The following is a 21,531-nucleotide window of genomic DNA, read 5'->3' as shown; positions in this document are numbered from 1 at the left end:
TAATATTATATCTGAACTGCGACCGAACACGAGCGCTGCTCATTCGGTCTCAAATTTTGTTAATACTACTGCATCTCCTTTTTTATATTGATTGTATTATTTTATTTCTATTTCTCTTGTATGTAAATATATTTTTTATTCTGTATATTTAAATAAATAAATAAATAAATCCTTTCGTAGTATATTTCAAAGGAGATACAGAAATTCGTTACAAAAGTAATGTCATCTCAGAAACCATGAAACATGACACCGATCCCTTTCACTTTTTTCAATCCGAAGCAATCAATTTCTTAAAGCAAGAATTCAACGATATGAAAAAAATCATCTACTTTTCCATTGTATCAAGTTCACAATACAAAAAAAAAAGAAAAAAAAAAAGAAAGAATTTTAAAAATAATTGCTTACATGAAGACGATTATGGAATTAGTGCTGAATGACACTTCTTTGCAATGTCGCATGGTAAAGGTCCATGTGTTGGCATTGGAGATACTGTTAAAAGACTTGCCACGAGAGTTAGCCTATACAAGATCCTATAACAACACCAAAAAAAAAAACTGTTTGATTAGTCACAAAAAACATTTCTAACGTGTCATTTATATTTTGTCCATTCAATAAGCACAAAAACCACACTGAAAATTTGCAGGCCAGATACCATAATCTAAAACCAATAACTGGTACATTAAAATTATATTCTTTCATTCCGTTGTCAAAAACTGAAGATTTAGTAAAACAATTTTCTTTCAACAAAGAAGGTAGGCGAATGAAAATTTAAAGTGTGAATGAAAAGAAACATTTGAAAAGCATAATGTACAATTATTTGAAGATATCATAATAAGTAAATTAGCAGCGTTTCCTCGAGTAACTTGATCCGTACTGGGTGTAATGTTGCAACGTTCAGTCAATTATCCAGGGCCGATAAACCTCTTAGCACGCTTTAACGCTTCCCGTCCACTGCTGCTGCTGCGCCGACCGCTACACATTCTGTCATAAGTAATTAAATTTCCATTAAACTATTGGAGATCCCATTCTGATTTTTTCTGGAATTATTAAGAATACTTCAGTGCACCTAGTAGGCATTTTTTTATATTTTTAATAGGGCTATTTCACATTGATGTATATGTTTTAAAAATTTAATTATAAAAAAATATTTGAAATAATTATATTAAAATTAGTTAGTAAATATTTAATAAAAGTCAGTACTTTAAGCTTTTAAATGCATTTTTTCAAAAAAAATTTAACATCAATATCGTTAGAAATATGACGCTTTAAATGTTGCATTGTGCGACATTTTTAACGAATTTTAACATGTAAAATTGTAAAAACATGTGGACTTACGAGGAAATAAAAATACACTTGTTGGTTTATGAGACCCATAGAGTTGGTAAAAAAAAATATAAACGCAATCAGAAATATGAAGGTCAAAATTTGTATAATTTTGTGCGATTTGACGTGGAATGACTCATATATCAGAAGATCGGACTGATGTAAACAATTATAGACCTATTTCTCTGTTGCAACCATTTGCGAAACTAATAGAAAGATGTATTAAAAAAAAGGCCAGTAATCAATCTAGAAAAAAAACAAGATTTTGAACGAATTTCCGTACATCTAAAGGGACAAATGATCCTATTCTAGCTGTTACATGGAATATTATGAGAAAATTAGATATGAGAAATAAATGTTTATGAATATTTCTTGATTTGGAAAAAGCGTTTGATACAGTTAATCATGATATCCTTCTTTCTAAATTATAAATCATTGGTATTAGAGGAGTTGTACTCAATCTTTTTCCTTCATATTTAGAAAATACATATCAAAAAGTCAAAATTGACAATATTATAATAGCAATTATAAATTGATTGATATTGCAATTCGACAAGGTGCAGTATTAGGACCAATCTTATTTATAATATATATATATATATATATATATATATATATATATATATATATATATATATATATATATATATATAAATAATTTGTTGAAAATTGATCTAAAGAAATATGGTAGTAATATAGTTTCTTTTGCAGATGATACTGTACTAACATTTAATGGAGGAAAATTGGGATAACACTTATTTAAATGCTAGCAATGGAATTAACGTAGTGAAAAATTGGCTTGACTCTAATCTCATTTCCTAAAATACTGATAAAACTACCTATATGTAAGTTTACCTCCATGTATGAATAATTATCACTTAGTAATGCATAACATGTCACGTAATGAATTAACAAATAATTATTGTAATTGCCCACATCTAACACTTTCCACACAAGTCAAATACTTAGGAATTATTATAGATCAGCATTTATGTTGAGATAAACAAATTGATTTTATGTTCACAAGTATAAAAAAGACAGTTTATAAATTCATAATACTTCGAAATTTTATCACTAAGGAGACATTGAGAATAATATTTTTTAGCTTTAGTACAATCATTAATACAATATGGTATAATAAATTGGGGTGGAGTAGCATCATCTGCACTTAATCTATTAATTTTATTACACAGAAGATTAATAAAAATTTGTCTAACCAAAAGTATGGATTACCTAAGAAATTTAATATATACAGATTTTAAAGTATTAACTATTGAAGAAATTTATAAATATAGTTTACTAATTTACCGCCACAGAAATCAAATAAAACATAAATCTAATCGACATGAATATCGTACTTGAAGACAAAAGTCTACTTTCCCATTAATTGAACCTAAAAGTCATACAAGTGCAGCACTTAAACATGGTGCTAGTTTCGGCCCAAGACTTTATAATAAAATTACAAACCATTTTTCAAATTTGAATTATTTTAAAATTGAACCTTTTAAAAAAGAAATTTATAAAATTATTCATGATATATAATACTAACAAATGTGTGTATTTTTTACCTTTTTATTTCTGTCGACTATATTAATGTTTTTATTCAATGTCACTGCCTTCTGTCTGATTATCAATTTATATTAAATGTATATTTTTATCTCTTTTTCTCTTCTTTTTGTTTTATGCTCTTGTGTGTTATTGTTTGAATTAAGTTAATTACTGTTTTAGTAAACTGTCTTTGTAAATTTTATGTTAAATTATCAGCTAAGACCACACCACAGTGGCGTGCGGTGACATTCATCGATACCCCAGCAAAAAAAAAAAAAAAAAAAGTTTAACATAATAGTGAATAAGTGCAATATTAATCGTCTTAAATATATTAATATAAATATTTAAAATACTTACATAATGCAGGTATGTTATGGGATAACCGTACGCCAGGAATGAAAGTGCTGTTTTGTTACTTAATGGTGAACTCCATTCTCCTGTCCTGCACAGCAAAGAAACCTACAGTCCTTTCGAAGAATGTGTCCTTTTGCCTGATTTCTTCTAGAAGATCTGCTTCAATTGACAGTAACGCCAGATTTGATAGTCTTTTTTCGCCAGTTCTGTTTCTTGAATATGTTTTAATTCGTTTTAATGCTGAGAAAGACCTCTCGACTGAAGCTGTAGATACTGGTATTGTACATATTAGTGAAATTAACTTTGAAAGCTGTGGAAAACATGTCGAAATGGATTTGTCTGACATTATTTGTAATAACTCAAATGAGTTTTTTTCTTTAAAATCATCAGCAGCATAGAACACAGTTAGCTCATTTCGCAACCTGACTTCCTCAAAATGGTTACCATAGGCGCTAAGTAAGTTAGAGAATTCAATCTGTGGGAACTGCTTTTGATAAATGTCATATTTTCCATTCTCACTTGATATTAGTCCTAAAAAGCCTAAGCTACCATAGTCTTGGAATCGACTTTCTAGATGGCTGTCAACATTGTCAAATATTGCATAATATATTTGTTTGTAATTCACATTTCTTTTGCACGGTTCTCCGACTTCATCTGCTGTTTCTGCAAAAACAGTTTCAAATTCATTTCTCATGGCTGATATTTTTCTGCGAGTTTCATCTACTTTCTTCCAACAGAAGGCAATGTCAAAAGATTTGCTTTGAAGAATGCTATATAGAACACTAGTAAATGCAAATATTTTGTCAAAAGTTCTCAGCAGAAAACAGAAAGTGAAGTCTCTCAAATTTAGAAGGTAACCCTTTACATGTGCCAAAATATCTTTCTCAATTTCACTTGAATTGTTTAGCATTGCATCAAACACCTTATATAAGTCATTTCTATGGACATAGACTGTATTTACCAATCTCTTTGTATAATTCCATCGAGTTGGTGCAACACTAGGTAGCCTCCTCTGTAGAAACGCATCTAGGAACTTGGTTCTCTTGGGTGACCGGGAGAAGAAGGCAGCAATGCCACTCAGAGTACTAAAAAAAATTTTGCATACTTTTATGTTATTGACTGTGTTTGATAGTACCAAATTTAGACAGTGCGCATAACAATGTACAAATAACGCCTGTGAATGTGTCTGTTTAATAAGTGCTTGTACCCCGTTTATACGACCTGCCATTGAGGCCGCTCCATCATAAGACTGTGCGATTAGTTTATCATTGCTGTCAAATTCCGTCAAGTATTGTCTTCTTAGCTCAGCAATCTCTGGAGCTGTGCGATTTTCACTTACATCTTGAAAGCCAATAAACCTTTCTTTTGTTTGGCCATTATGTACGTATCGAAGTACAATGGAAAATTGTGCAGTATTAGAGACATCTGTTGTTTCGTCAACTAAAACTACAACATAATTGGCTAATTTTATTTCTAATTTTATTTCTTCTAATAAAGATTTGGCTACTGCTTCTATTAGATCATTTTGTATTCTATTAGACACGTCTTTGAATACTGTAGAGGTTTCTAAGTGTGCTTTCAAGAGGGGATCGTATTCTGCAGTATATTTCAGAAGTTCAACATATACTGTTTTCGCTGTAAGAAAAATCCTAATGTAAATACAAGCACGTTGCTGTCATACCCGTGATTGGCTCCCAGTCGAAATACTCACATGACGCAGGAAAATACAGTTCGTATTTGGAAACCACAATAAAACATTGAATTCTAGTTGTTAAATACGATGAAATATATAACTTCACTCATATGTAAAACGCTATGTAAAAGAAAAGCTACTTACATATTTTGTTATGTACTATGAACACGGATGAATACCAACAGTAATACCGAGGTAGTCTGTTCTTGTAACAAGCTGGCGTCACTTGAGCTCGTAGTTTTTCACGTAAGCACGTGGTACTGAAGTATGGCTTTTGCATCCTCAACTGTCCATTGTGAAGACATAAGACTTAAAAATAATTTAATTACAGTAATTATAAAGTAAATGTTTCCTAAGCAAACGAATGCACAGTAGTGAGGTTAGGCCTACTTGACGAGTAACGGGAAATGTTTAACATGAAACAGAATGTACAACAGTAGATGGGAACACGTACTGAGAATCTATGGTGCCAAACAGCGGCCAATGAAGCCTCACTTCAGTCACGTGCTATTGTTTATATTAGGATTTTTCTTGCAGCGAAAAGATTATAGTTACCCCTATTAATGGAAGTACTGGATTCATCATGGCCTCTGAATGCAAGTTCTTGCTTGCTTAGAAAATACACAGCATGAATAAATCTCTTAAGGAGTTCCCTGTTTTGCTCAACTTTCTTATTATGAAAAGTTATTTCATTTTTAAGCTGGTCACTTAGTTGCATGTCAACCCGAACTCTTCCAAAAGAGGCAATTAAATAGGATGCTTTAATGTGCCCAACAGATTGCTCATAAGAAACTGCTGCTTTTGTGAAGCTCCCTAAGTTAATGTAACCTGATTTTGTCCAGCTGGTATTTCTATCTTGGCCAAATAACAGACAATTCCAACAAAATAGAGAGTTATATTTTCTGCTTCCAGCTAGCCATAAATATTTCTCATAAGAAGAAACTGTAAAATGTCTGGTACAATTTTTAGATTTATGTACCAAATCTGGCAACTCAGGGGTTGGCCTACCTTCCTGTATAATGCTCTTCTTTTCTTGAAAAGGCCTCGTTGAAAACGGTCGCTCATGTAGCTTCTCAATTATGCACTCCAATATACTCATTTTTCATATAAATTACAAATGTTCTTAATAAAATTAATATAACAACTATAATATTTCAATGACAATACCACAAAGCGAATTGCATTAACTACCTTTAACTACTTCGCGACATGTGTAAATTCTAAGCGTAAACACAAATTCAAATTGTAGTTGGCCACGCTTACCAAGTTAACAAACTGAATGCAATAAAAGTCAGTCCAGAAATAACTACATTATAAAACACATTAAATAAATTAACTATGTAGGCCTACTGTTTCTTAACAAGTTTACATTCCAGCTAAAAGGTAACTTCCAACTTGATACGAGTAAAATATGTTCAATAATATTATCATCAATATTTTTAAAACCTTCCGCCAATTCACCATTTATACCTCTATGGCTCCACGCACTAAGAACAGTGAGCTCTCACTGGATAAGAATTCTGACGTCACCTACCGCCAGCTTGCAGGATTTCTTACATTATACACGACTAACCCCCTCTCACTCTCTTACCCACAAAGCACACCCGAAATATAGAGAGCGCATGCGCTAACTCAGCAAACTCAGTATTGCTGGGTCTGGCGAGCTCTCATCTGACAGCACATCATAGTGGATTCGCGCGTGGGAAATTCAAACTAGATTTATGCAACAATGAATATAGTATAGTAAAACAACGGTGTATAGAAATTACTTACCCCAGCAGTGCTGGGGTTGCTGGGGTTGACTGCACGCCACTGCCACACCATACACGAGCCTTGCTCTTACGGTAGTGGCTAGAAACATTTTTGTTTTATAAGTTTAATTTGTACTCACTTTGCTAGCTAAATAAATAAATAAATGAATGAATGAAGGAATGAAGGAGTGAATGAATGAATGAATGAATAAAGGAATGAATGAATAAATGAATAAATTAATGAATGAATAAATGAATGAATAAATAAATGAATAACTGAATGAATAAATAAATAAGTAAATAAATAAATAAAAAATGTTTTTTCTCTCTTTGTCTCTTCTTTTTTTTTTTTTTTTTTTTTTTGCTCTTGTGTGTTATTTATCGGTTTGAATTAAGTTAATTACTGTATTTAGTAAACTGTCTGTGTAAATTTTATGTTATATTATTGGTTAAGGCCACACCGTACACAAGCCTGGCTCTTACGGTAGTGGCTAGATACATTTTTGTTTTATAAATTTAATTTGTACTCACTTTGCTTGCTAAATAAATAAGTAAATAGATAAATAAGTCTTAAATAAATCAATCAATCAATCAATCTTGTCTGGGTAAAATTGGACAAGAAGATCGTGGATGGTTGCAAGGATGTGTCACTCACAGGTACATCCTGTGGATTCTGGGTCTCTAGCAGGTCCATCTCCAGTGTATTCGTGTCTTGTTTGGTAGTGGCTGCAGTTTCAGTTGTCTTCCTTCTTCAGCTGAAAGAATCAAACGTGCCTTACCTGGAGCATCTCTGTGAAAAACATAGTATGCTTAGAACTATAGGCGACACAAAAGTATATTCCATCCACTTATATCTTCGTCTATAACAAGCTTTTTCATTCTCACTTTTACTTCTTTTTACTTTTGGAATATCTCATGACGAGTGATTCCTTCTTTACTAAAATCTTTTATTCCTGGTATTCTCAACAAGTTTGTTCTTTCTGGGCATATTTAAATTCAATTGGAAAATCTTATGGATAACATCTCGAACTATTAAATCATTTGGTTCGTATACTGGATATAATACCTTTGATTAAGGTTCTGGCTGATATGTAGATCCATTATCAGGTAGTACATCTCACTTGAGGAGATGTCAGAGGAAGAACAATTGTTTGTATACATCTGAAATTTGATAATTGTAATATGTATCTAGTCAGCGATGTATGCAATGGAGGGGAAAGAAATGGCCACCCTACCTCTTTATCTCCTGCCATAGTTGCATCATGAGTGATGTCTTGTTGATGTCACTTGTGAGATCCAGACCTGTCTTCCGACAGTTGACTAAACAACTGGATAAAATTATTTTATCAGATACATGAGAGTAAAGCTTAAACTTGTCTGAGACAAGTAGCAATTTATGGAAGCATTCAGAATTTCTGTATCCTTTAAAACTAAAGTGGTCAGAACAGGCCAGTATTGTTTAAGACTCTACAACTGTGAATAATATTTATACTTTAGATCCAGTAGCTTTTCTGGTAGGGATGATCCAAATCAACGGTTGTTCTGCTGCGATAAGTCTTTGATCACAGAACTTGGCTGCCTCACTCGTCCTTCCATTTAACAAAGCTGCAAGGTTGCACTGTTGAAAAGACGATCATATCTGGGAGACAGAGAATAAATATTTCTCCTCTTCTATTTGCAAGGTCTGTTTCCTACAGCCAAGCATAATAATAATAATAATGCAACCTATTTTTGGTGACAGCAAAATAATAATTAGGAACGATTATATTTGAACTAAGGGAATCATTTTTTTCTTTTGTATGGTGGAGGGACCCAAAGGCTTTACACTGCAGCCTGAGGCTTATTGTGCTTACCACTCCTATTCTGTGAGTGATTGGGTAGCCGAACAGCTGTGCTCTTGTACAAGTACAGCATGCTGCACAATGAACTGAACCTGGGCTATAGTATGGATGATGATGATGATGATGATGATGATGATGATAAATGAATTTAATAATGGCGAAATGAGTTCGAGATCCAATGCCAAAAGTTACCCAGCAATTATGCTTCATTTAGTTGAGGGAAAACCCCGGAAAAAATCCCAACCAGCTAACTTGTCCCAATCAGTATTTGGACCCGGGCCTGCTCATTTCACAGCCAGATGTGCTGACCGTTACTCCACAGGAGTAGAGGGAATCATTACCTCGTGAGACAGGTAAAGGAAGGACGCAATAGATTTCAAAATAGCAATCTGTGGATTTCAATGGTATGTCTACATACATTCATAACTTGTCTGTGATTGCGAAAACATGAACTTGAACTAAAGTGTAGTATAAGAAAACAAAATAAGTTTCTACCGAGGTTAACATTTAAGTATGTTGGAAGAGTAGTAACATTACTGTGGATGTGTAATCTGGAAGGAAAGAAATTAATAGACTTTTCTAGAGCATAATTCATATCACGGCGTTGTTACATTGCTGTTCTTATACTGTTTCTGAGACATTTCGAGATCTTGACCTATATGAATTATCTGGAATAATAAGGTTTCTGGAATTGTATCTGTGTGTGTGTGTCCAATGCCGACCCACTTCACTTGCGTGATTCGGGTTCCGCATACTGCGGATAGATGGCAGAACTGTGACCCATTTTCTAGTTGTACACCACTTTGGCAGGTCACACTGTGCATGATGTGTATCCGTGAAGAGTTATGTCGTGTGTTAGGGTGAGTGTATGTGTAAGTGTTCGTGTAAGTGTAGTGTCTGGAATGAGTGATGATGATGAAGATGAAGGGAGAAGGGGACACCCTGTGCTGGCACGTAGCCTATTCCTGTCGAATAGCACCAAGGGGACCGCCAGGCTTAACGTCCCCATCCGATGGACGAATCACTATCAACAGTGACATATGCCTTCTCTTCATATGCATTGCGGAGAGATTTGGAATTTAACCCAAGCACATTGGTGCACAATCTAGTGATTAGAAGTTGTGCACTGCCATCTCCCCTAGTCCCGAGTTAGAAATTTTACATGAAAATTTCTGACCCCACCGGGAATCGAATCCAGGCTGGCTAGTCTGGAGACAGACACGCTATCACAGAGCTAACTCGGCAGACAGTTTCTGGAATTGTGGAGGGAATGGATCAACTGGTTCGATGGGAATCTCATTACTAACAAAAATAAGCATTTTATTTAACTGGGAAGGGTTTTTCAGCTTCCTTCTATGCTTTGGCAAAGACAAAGACAGTTTGTCTTCGGAACTGTACTCCTGGGTATCCTCTTCGCTTGGAAGACGGCTCAGTGATATTTCATTGATTGATAATCACTCATCATCATCAGGAATCTTTATTCGCATGTAGGTGGCTTCTGCATCTCTATTTAATCCTCTTGCTATGGCTTGCTCATTGTTCTCGTCATACTTCATTTCAACCATCCCAGCATCACTGAATTTCATTGTATCTTCTATAGGTTCTTTCCCACCTTTGAGAGTGTCCTTCCCTGTGTTCGTCTCTTTTAACATGTTTATGTGCACTATCTGAGTTCTTCCGTCTGCATACTCAATTCAATAGTTGACTTCATTCAACTTCTCAACAATATGTACAGGACCTATCCATGGTTTCATTAGTTTTTTAGTTACACTGGCTTTTACTGCCACACTTAGTAGAAAAGCTAAATCTCCACCTTGAAAGAACAAAACTTGACATAATTTGTATTGCCTCTCTTGGTTCATTCTCCTTTGTCTCAACTGTTTTCTTATCACTTTATAAGCTGCTTTGAGTTTCTGAGCTAAGTCTATAACTGAGTAACTAGTCTTTATAGATTCACTGCGGGCTAAAGCAGGGAGATGCACTATCACCTTTACTTTTTAACTTTGCTTTAGAATATGCCATTAGGAAAGTTCAGGATAACAGGCAGGGTTTGGAGTTGAACGGGCTACATCAGCTTCTTGTCTATGCAGATGACGTGAATATGTTAGGAGAAAATACACAAACGGTTAGGGAAAACACGGAAATTTTACTTGAAGCAAGTAAAGCGATCGGTTTGGAAGTAAATCCCGAAAAGACAAAGTATATGATTATGTCTCGTGACGGGAATATTGTACGAAATGGAAATATAAATATTGGAGATTTATCCTTCGAAGAGGTGGAAAAATTCAAATATCTTGGAGCAACAGTAACAAATATAAATGACACTCGGGAGGAAATTAAATGCAGAATAAATATGGGAAATGCGTGTTATTATTCGGTTGAGAAGCTCTTATCATCCAGTCTGCTGTCCAAAAATCTGAAAGTTAGAATTTATAAAACAGTTATATTACTGGTTCTTCTATATGGCTGTGAAACTTGGACTCTCACTCTGAGAGAGGAACATAGGTTAAGGGTGTTTGAGAATAAGGTGCTTAGGAAAATATTTGGGGCTAAGCGGGATGAAGTTACAGGAGAATGGAGAAAGTTACACAACACAGAACTGCACGCATTGTATTCTTCACCTGACATAATTAGGAACTTGAAATCCAGAAGTTTGAGATGGGCAGGGCATGTAGCACGTATGGGCGAATCCAGAAATGCATATAGAGTGTTAGTTGGGAGACCGGAGGGAAAAAGACCTTTAGGGAGGCCGAGACGTAGATGGGAGGATAATATTAAAATGGATTTGAGGGAGGTGGGGTATGATGATAGAGACTGGCTTAATCTTGCACAGGATAGGGACCGATGGCGGGCTTATGTGAGGGCGGCAATGAACCTTCGGGTTCCTTAAATGCCATTTGTAAGTAAGTAAGTCTATAACTGAGTTGGATTTTATTTCATGCCTCTGAAATTTTATTGATACATCAATGGGAAATGGTATTGGTATTTCTCTACCATGCAATAGAAAGTAAGGTGAGTACCCTGCCACAGAATGTGGTGTGCTTTGGTATGCAATTTGAACTATATTTATCTGTTTATCCCAGTCATGTTGCTCTTTGCGTAGGAAGTGTGAAAGGATCACTGTGAATGTCTGGTGACAACGTTCTATTAGGCCATTGGTCTTGGGATGGTATAGACTAGTCTTTATTTTACTATTTTGTAAGAGTTTCTCGTTTCTTGAAAGAGAGAGGGCACGAAGTTTCTACCTGTTAGGACCTGTCGCAGCATTTCGTGATGAGCTATGATCTTGGTAATGAATTCTCTTGCTATGGATTCGGCAGTTTGGTCTGGTATTGGAATAGCTCACTTCACTTGAAAATGAGTCCATGTAAGTCAAGAAATACACGTTTCTTGCGGTTGTTTTCATTTCCAAAATATAATATTGATGGCCCAGTTCAAAAGAGAAACAACTCGGAATTCAAAGTTTTGAGAAACCTGAATTTTAAAGCTTCATGTTGGTGTGAAAAATCAAATTAACACACTCTAATTTGAAAATTATAGTGTATACTGTATAAAACATCATTAACAAAATTTGAAGTAATTTAAACAATTCTTTGATTTTTCACAGCAGTATAAAGCTTTAAAATGCAGGTTTATCAAAACTTTAAATTTTGAGTTGTTTCCATTCTGAACTGGGTCGTCAATATACAGGGTGAACAATAAGTATGGAATATTGTTAATGACTTCTTAAATTTTAATTTTACAAAAAAAAAAAAAAAGTTTTATACACAAACTGTTGGAGATAAACCATACAATATTATGCCAGTGTTCGAAAACAGTTATTCAGACATGTATACAGTATCCCAGTCTATTACGGAAACAATCAATTTTAGATATGAGATGGAACAGAACAGTCATACTGTATAACTGTAAAACAGTGGACTATTTTCGTGGTAGACTGGGATATTTTTGGCTGTGAATGGGTCTCATTTTGAGCATCTGTGATGAAGTTTGGTTAGTCATAATATTTTGTTTAGTTTTATAGCCTACTCAACATGATTTTACATACTTGTTTGTCTCAAATTTGAAGTCCACGAAACAAGTTCACTAAATAGTTATGAGACAAGAAACGAGAGAATGGGTAAAGTTTCTAAGCATTCTTACGTAAAATTTAATGGAGATTGGAATATGTAAATTTTAATATGGGATACCATTAAAAAAATTAATTTACTGTCACAGCCTGTATGTCTGAATAACTGTTTTCGAACACTGGCATAATATATTGTTAATTTCCAACAGTTTTTGTATAAAACTTTTTTTTTTTTTTTTTTTTGTAAAATTAAAATTTAAGAAGTTATTAACAATATTCCATACTTATTGTTCACTCCGTATATCCATGCTAACCAATTCAAATGGTTTGAAAAGTTCGCTGAATGTTTGTAGAGGAGCTTTTGTTCGAATGTCTACTCGTTTTCCTCTCATTACAAGAGATGCACTGTGACATATCGCTCAATGTCTGATTTCATGTCTGACCAATAGAATTGGCATTTGATGAGCTTGAATGTCCGTCATTGACCCTGATGGGCTACAGTATTAGAATCATGGCAGGTTGACAATGATTTTATGTAGTGATTCGGGCACAGCAACACACAGATCGTTATTGTTATTTCCTAGAAACAAGATTCCATTTTCGTCAAGCCTAAAGCTTTGCTAATCTATGTACTGTTGTTTGGCTAGTTGCATTCCACGGTAAGACTGAGTATTCACGGCATCATCTGTTTTACATTGTTTGGAACTGATGGCAGATCATACATCATACATTCGGAATAATGCTTTGGAATTCCGGTGTTTCTTACCGGGTTTACACTGAACTTGAAATTTAAATTCTGATAATCTGAAAGTCTATCTGAGGGGTCTTGAACTCTGCTCTTTTAGACTCATTAACCACCGTAATGCTGTGTGATCTGTTATGGCTACGAACTCGTGGCTTTATGGATAATGGAATAATTTTGCTTGGCCTTATTTAACACTCTAGATGCATAGGCAACCAGGTGTTCCTCACTTCCTATACCTGCAATAGAACCGCTCCTAACTCTTGACCTGAAGCTTCTGTTGCTAGGATAAAAGGTCACTTGAAATCTGGATATATCAGTACGAGTTTCTCTATCCCTTATGATTCAGTATATATTTTTTATTTGTTTCTGTTTAATATAATTAGAATTAAAATACAATGTGTTCGAAGGTATTTCTGTTGAATTGAGAAATATTGCGAGGAGTAGCTGATGATATGTCTCATCTGTTTGTAGGGTAGATGGTAACTACAATGCTCAGGGAAAGCTGGGAGCAGCAGTACTTGGAAATGCAGCATCTCGTGTATACCAGCTATTGCTATACAAAGGAAAGCAGCAGCATGTTACCAGTACCCGTATTACACCTGCTTTTCAGTTTGTGGTGAGACCTAATATGAAACTCGTTTTACCTCCACTCCCTCCCATTTTTGATTGAAGAACAACAACAGCACCTTCAACTTAAGACGCAACCCAGGCACCAGCAGGCGGGCAGTACTCTCAAGTGGTAACACTCAGCTGCATTGTGCGGTAATTGATCTGTTAAGTGGCTCGGCATGCATTCTTTTTACTCATATTTAGTGTTAATTTATCTTCCGTAAAATTAATTTAATGGAGTTTATTTTCTTACCTTAAGACATAAGATGTTCAAAATGACCTCCACAAGCTTCAATACAACGTGAAGAAGATGCTGAAATACGCGATCCAATTCCTGCCTTGAAATGCTGGAGATCACTGCTCGGATATTTTCTTGAAGTTCCTCTATTGTATGAGGATTGTTCACATACACTTTATGTTTTAACATACTCCAAAGATAAAAGTCATGGTTGTAAACACCATGATAAATTTAAACTTAAACAGAGCACAATTCACCAAACATGTTAAATGAAAACTAAAACTGATCAAACACGTTCACACCTTACAGAACACAAACTAACAGTAACTGTACAGAACACAAACTAACACTAACAGCATGCTGGGTCGCACAATACCGCTGAGTTTTCCACTTGAAATATTGGCCTATCAGCCTGCCTGCCGCCACAACATCGCATAATTTTCCTGCTATAGAGAACGGTCTATCGCCCGCCTGCCTCCCATGGCCAGGGTTGTGTCTTAAGTTGAAGGTGCTGTATTAATGTTCTTTATCAAGTATCAAGGGCATCAATGCCAGTGGTGAATTTATCATCATCATCATCATCATCATCTGTGGTCATACAGCCCTTTTAGTTTAGCCTTGACCTCCTTAAGAATTGCCTCCCAATCTTCCCTCTCTAGGGCTCTCCGTCTCCATCTCTTAATTCCTGCTTTAACTAGATCATCCTGAACATCATCCAACCATCGTAGTTTAGGTCTTCCTGCTCTTCTTTTACCACTTAGCGTGGCATCTAGTAATCTTTTAGGAATATCATTATTGTCCATTCTGATAATGTGGCCCAGCCACTCCAGCCGTCTAATTTTTATATCAGTGACAATACTTGAATCTTTATATAGTTTTTGTAGTTCAGAATTGGTCCTAATTCTCCACTCTCCCTTATCATAAATAGGGCCATAAATTTTTCTTAAAATTTTCCTTTCCCACGTATTTAAGATGGTTATTGCTCGTACAGGTAGAGTCCAGGTTTCGCTTCCAAAAGTCACTGTAGGTTTAATAATTGTTTTATAAATCCTCACCTTCATTTTTTTGGAGATATATCTGGTTCTTATAATTTTATCTAATGCTCTGAGGCTTCGATTGCCAATGGCTATTTTATCCTTGATCTCAGTTAATATGTTGTTATCCTCGGTGACTATCGAGCCGAGATATCGGAACCTTGACACTTTCTCAAAAGTAACCTCATTTAAGACAACAGTTTTTACAGTATTGTCTCTCGTGGTTATGTTATTCATATACTTTGTCTTTGTTCTGTAAATATTTAAATTTGAAGCATTTGTCTCATTATGTATCTGTTTGAGGACATCATCTAAGGATGGAATTTATCATCACCACACATTATTTTAGAAAAATGGTCATGGCAGGTATAGGAAGTGAGGAACACCTGCTTGTTTATTACAACATGTATTATAGCTAAACTATGATTGATATCACACTGGAGCATCAATGTGTGTAACCATAGCTGAGTGAAATAGTAACAGGCAAAATATGGAACTCACTTCACCAGCACAGAATTTCTTCATTTCAGAGTCTTGATGTTGTGGTAACCATAGCAAGTGAAATAGCAGGTCGCAATACAATAAGTAGATTCACCAGCGCTGTGTTTGTTGACTCTTCTTCAGCATGGCGCGATCATTGAACTTACATAAACATAATAAACATAGACATAAAATCAGTTGCATTGTGATGTACAGTAAACATAAAGCTATGTAACTGAAATTTTCCATTTTTTAAACCCTATTGCGAAGTTGTGCTTCACTTGGTTCACCTGAAAAACTGCCTCTGGCATGCAGTGGACCGAATTTTTTGCATTCCCCGGTATAAATTTTGTACAAGTGAGAGTGCAAATGAGGCTATCAGTAAGGGAACTGAGATCCCATTCATAGGACCTGAGTCTTTACTAGGACTATCTTCAAGACCAGTTAAACAGGTCATCAGGACCTGGGCTCTCAAAAAACGCAGAAGTTACTGGAACTCAATTGAGGGTTGCAGATACTCAAAAGCTCTTATAAGAGACTTTGATAAAATCAGATTAAGTGATCTATTAAATTTGAACAAGAAGCTCCCTTGGATAATGGGTTTCCTTACAAGACACTGCCCTCAAATAGCATCTGTACAACCTGAGACAAAACATTAACTCAGCTTGTACTCAGTGCATTGCAAAACTCTTGCTCATCAAAGAGCTTTTATATGTAGTTTGATTCAGTTCATCATGAACATCAAAACTGCAGGAAGAGACAATTGATCTTTTAGGTCTCTTTGCTATGGCTTTTAACAGCCCTCATCTACCCATTTAAATTCAGTTCAGTTGTTCACTTTTCTCACAGACATTTGTCCCATACACTGCCGAGTTTTCATGAGGAAATATCTCTTCCAATGAAGACACTACCCAGTGTGCATTTCATGCTAGTCCAAAGTATGTCTTAGGCCATGCAGCTAGGTGCAAGATTGAATGGAATTAATTGCTTTATTTTGGTAAAGAATATTCCTTTGTTGGTGGATCAAATAGAAGTACTAATATTATTTGTTTCTTCTTATCAATTACCAGGAAATAGGAAATAGTTTATTATAGTGATATGATGTGTTTAAACACTGGGTATTGTATGTGAGAAAGTATGCCTAATTTCTTTTCATTATTTTTACTTGGTGCTTCGGAAATGAAAGTAATAGATATTTACTAATTCTGGAGTAATTGTGACATAAATTGTTTAATTTCATGCTTGATGGAACTTTAATATTTTTAATATCCGGAAGAAATTACTTTTTCTTGTGTTACTCTTGAGGACGCGTTTTAGATATTATTCTGTCATTTTATTTTATATTTTACCGTCACTAACAATAATGATCAAATGTTACTAAACAGTAAACAAAATTATAAGTACAGTTCAAGAAAGGAGTAAAGTCGGAATGAGAGAATACTCATTGCTTACTATGTTAATGTTCGCTGTTGTCAGGTTTCAGAGTTAACCAATTTAGCTACTAACTTAAAATATTTTTATTTAATCCATATCAACTTCAAATTACTTTTTTTTTTTTTTAACAAGTTTAGGACAAAATCAATCTAGCATATTAATAATCAAAGAGTTCTGAAGTATTGGAGATGACTTCATCACATGGTCTAATTATTGACATGAAAGCCTTGCAGCTTAAGTAATTAAGAAATACTTGTATACATTGTATATAACTTCATAAATTCTATGAATACTATAGAACTAATGAAATTATTTTCATGTATGTTTCAGGTGCAGGCAAACAATTATGCAACGTTTTATGATGACCAGATGCAGAATTGGTCAATAATGTTCGAGAATAATGAAGATGCAGTGGAGTTTGCAAAAGAGGTGAGAATTATTTTTGTTCTTCTTATTAAGTATTTACACATAAACATGACTAATTATTGAAAAATACTTGCCAATGAAGATGACACAACCTTTTTCTTGTTATATATTTTACACTGTTTGCAACAGTTCACTTCTGTCAAATGGTGTGTATGATATTCCCGTTTATAATTTAATTTCTTGAACTGTTATGTATTCAAAAGATATAATAGGCCTACATAAAATGAAATCATTTACTATACACACCCAAGTAAAAAGATACACTTTCGTTTTATCTACTGTGCGCAATAGTTATTTTTTGTAAGCCAGAAAATTAATGATATCTAATTTAATTTATTAATTATACAGTCTAAGTATATATATAAAATTAATTTTGCACACATTCGCGTAAAACAGCTAGTCGTATTTTGTCGTCATTTCTAATATTACAGTATTTTCCTACTCATGACAATCTGTTTTAAAAGTGGTATATAAACTTTAAAAAGAATTAGTGATTTGTAATGAGATTTTAAACATGTTCCTTTGTTATCACTAGGGACCGGATTTTTATGTAATTAAATATTATATTCCTTTCAACCTAACCATATATAAATAACAAATCTTTGCGAATCTTGTAATTACCATTAATATATTAAAATTTGATACTACATATTTTTACATATCTACCCCACATTACATATTATGGCTTGGTATTACATAAATCTACATATTTAGGGGTTTTATTAATTTTTATTTCTCTAAAAGGAAAAAAAAAAAAAATCTGCTAGGGAAGTTTACAATTTGAAATACACAGATTTAAAAAGCCTTTTTATCTACCCAAGAAAGGATATATTTCGGGACGAAATATAACATTCTTAGTTCCAGGAAGTAATAGAGGCACTCACCCCATATCACCCACTGTAAATATGAGTGAACAAAGTGCAACCTTTCTCACACAACTACCTTGTATTGTAAAAATCACTCAGAAAGTAGCATTGCCTTCATGCGGTGGAGTGGGACGAGGACGACATGATTTGTCTCGAACTATAATTGTTATGCACACGTCTTAACAAGCCTTTACCATGCAATTTGCAACCTTACCCACCCTCTTCCTAATCCTTCCAAGGAAATCCCGTGTCAAGTCTGGCATGAGCCCCAATAAAGTAGCCGACTTTTGAAAAGAAGCTGAAGTAAAGGAACAAGCTGGAAAGATGTTGAAAGATTAAAATAAATAGGTTTTCAGGTTATTGCTTGACCTCTTTACTTTTAAGTTTAGTAGACCTATACGGAAATGGAATTTTCCGAGGAATTAGAATGTATGGTTCTCGGCTGGAATAATCCTACCCTTCTGAATGAGACAGGAATGTCACATTTCAAACAACAATTTGTAAATGCCTATAGTTTGAGGTTTTAGTAGGTACTTGTTTCTTACAAGGAACATTTAAAATGCATGTGTCCCACATCTCTTATTTTCTCCTAATCCAGTAAAGCGAAACAGTGCTTGCGTTACTGTTGTGTCATTCATTTCACTCAGTTTTCTAGTTTTAGTACTTATAGTATAAAGTGCAAGTGAGTTTCTCAACTGCTTTTAACTAACTAAAATGGCCCCTGTATCTTCAACCGTAACGACAAAAATAAAATCATGGATTGCGAAGCTTTCACTACAGATGGAAAAATAGTAATGTGTCAAGTGTGCGGTAAAAAAAGTCGGGTGCTCTATGAAATCACAACTGGAGAGTCTTACCTATCATATACGTGCCAGATATTGATACTAAATATTTTCATGATTTTACACATTTTGGTACATATTCAGCTTATTTTTCTTATATAAATATGTACATATTTCACACCTTGATATTACATAAAAATCCGGCCCCTAGTTATCACATAACTAAATCAGAAAGAAAGTTGTGAAACTAATTACCTTACACCAAAGGCGGCTTTTCAGGTAAACCAAGTGAAGCACAACTTCACCATAGAATTTTAAAAATTGAAAAATTCACTTTACTTTTACTATACATCACAATGTGACCGATTTTATGATAATTATGTTTATGTACATTCAAAAATTGCGCAGCGCTGGAGAAGAATAATTAATGAACATAGCGCCAGTGAATCCAGTTCTTGCATTACGACTTTCTATTTCACTTGCTATGGTTACCATAGCAACAGGATTCCAATACGTTTAAGTTCTGCTCTGATGAAGTGAGCTCAATTTTTCTTCTGTTAGTGTTTCATTCGGCTATAGTTACCATGGCAACAAGCCTACATCCCTTTCCCCACAACAACAGTTAGTATCATGGCTTTGGTCAACGACAAAGGGACTAATCAGGGTAGCCAACTCTAACAGTGAAAATTACAGAAATTTAAAAACGTAAAATTAATTTTGCCCATAGAAAAGATATACTAAATGAATATATTTGTAATTTTTTAAACTATTTTGCTAAAGAAGCAAGCACGAGTCTTGAGAAAAGTAAAAATATAATGTAAGAGGAATTGAAAAACGTGATTATGGTGTTAGCATTGTAGGTACTACTGTAGCCTATATACAAAGTTAAATTTTGCTGTGGTTTTGTGAGCGAATGTACATAAAGATTGCATTGTGTGCATTGTAATTATTTTCTCTACTGTTCTTATTACATTAGTTATTAGGCCTATTTAAATTAAGAGTAATATTTGTTCATAAAATGAGTGTTCCTTAGGAATTTAGGCTGTTTATTATTATTAACAAGTTTGTCCGCAGAAAGAAGTTTTTCTTCCATGAATCTCATTAAAAACTATTTGCATAGTTGCATGTCACAACAAAGGCTCTCATCTCTCGCAAATATTTCCATGCAGAAGCAAATTGTGCACAAAATTATGAAAAATCAGCCTTTCCATGACGATGTTACTGATAAATTCGTTTCCATGAACAGAAGGATTCAACTTGTCTTAAAAAAATTGGTATGATTATTTATTACCGTTAATTTATGATGATGATTATTATTATTATTATTATTATTATTATTATCATCATCATCATCATCATCATAATCATCATCATCATCAATGTCACGTATTTGAAGTACACCTGTTTTTAATGTACATAGGCCTATACATGATTTTTGTTATAAAATTAGAAATCTACCTAACACTGCTTCACGCACTTTTTACGTCACGAGCCGCCACTGCCTTACACATAATAAACGGAGCTTAGAGTAATTTTTAAAAGTAAGGCAGGTAGCCCGACTGAGTTGTGTTTTGGAATAAGTCTTTTGTACAGACCCAGAAACAAAATTTGAGCCACCTGATTTTCCAAGTTCCAGTTATAACTAGATTTTTAGGTCATTAAAATGTAATTTTAGGTGCCTAAAATACGCTTAAAAGTGTAGGAAATAGTCTCTGAAGAATTGGAGTAGGTTCTCAAAAAAAGTAATGTTTTCTTTAAAAACATGTTTCAAATCATCAGGAATTCACTTTTAGAATTTAATAATTTTAAATGTTTATATACTGTTATCCCACTACTACTACTAGAACTACAAGAACAACAAATATATAACTAGTTATACATAAACTAAACAATGAAATGTGAAAAATATGTTTTAGATATAAATTCAGTATACAAACATGTCAAATAAAATAAATTTTTACCAAGCCTTGTTCATTAATGTCCATAATTAGTTTCACAATAAATTACCAATACTTTTTCTAAATAATTAAAAACAATGCCATGTCTCACTCAACACAAATTTGTATGCTTCACATCCACTGAAGCGTATTTCAATTTTGACACTGGATGGACAGGAATGTTGGATTGTAAATCTGTGTTCTTCCCTGTTAGGATATCTGAAGCAGTGCACAGGTCCTGCAGTCGTACATTTCTCTGCAGAACTTGCTCCAGTTTATCCCGTACTTTACTTCCAGCAGAACCAGGAACACTTTGATCCTTTCTTGCATATCACGAAATATTTCCATTTGTTCATACAGTGGTTTTCCTGCTGCTTCCAGTGATGCAATAAGGTGCACTA

General features: G+C 34.2%; 1 protein-coding gene across 4 annotated transcripts in view; it reads left to right on the top strand.

The window, feature by feature from the left end:
• LOC138696179 (FK506-binding protein 15-like) overlaps positions 1-21,531 on the top strand; it is a 296,343-nt gene that overhangs the window by 29,438 nt on the left and 245,374 nt on the right. For 3 of the 4 annotated variants that reach the window (XM_069820787.1, XM_069820785.1, XM_069820788.1), the window contains exons 3-4: positions 13,796-13,940; positions 17,450-17,548. In XM_069820787.1, the coding sequence (XP_069676888.1) occupies positions 13,796-13,940; positions 17,450-17,548 (244 nt within the window). The remainder of the gene's footprint in view (positions 1-13,795; positions 13,941-17,449; positions 17,549-21,531) is intronic. The other variant, XM_069820786.1, reaches the window with a different exon arrangement.

The sequence above is a fragment of the Periplaneta americana genome, chromosome 3, assembly GCF_040183065.1.
Source record: "Periplaneta americana isolate PAMFEO1 chromosome 3, P.americana_PAMFEO1_priV1, whole genome shotgun sequence".
Taxonomy (NCBI): domain Eukaryota; kingdom Metazoa; phylum Arthropoda; class Insecta; order Blattodea; family Blattidae; genus Periplaneta; species Periplaneta americana.
This window is presented reverse-complemented; position numbering and strand designations above follow the sequence as displayed.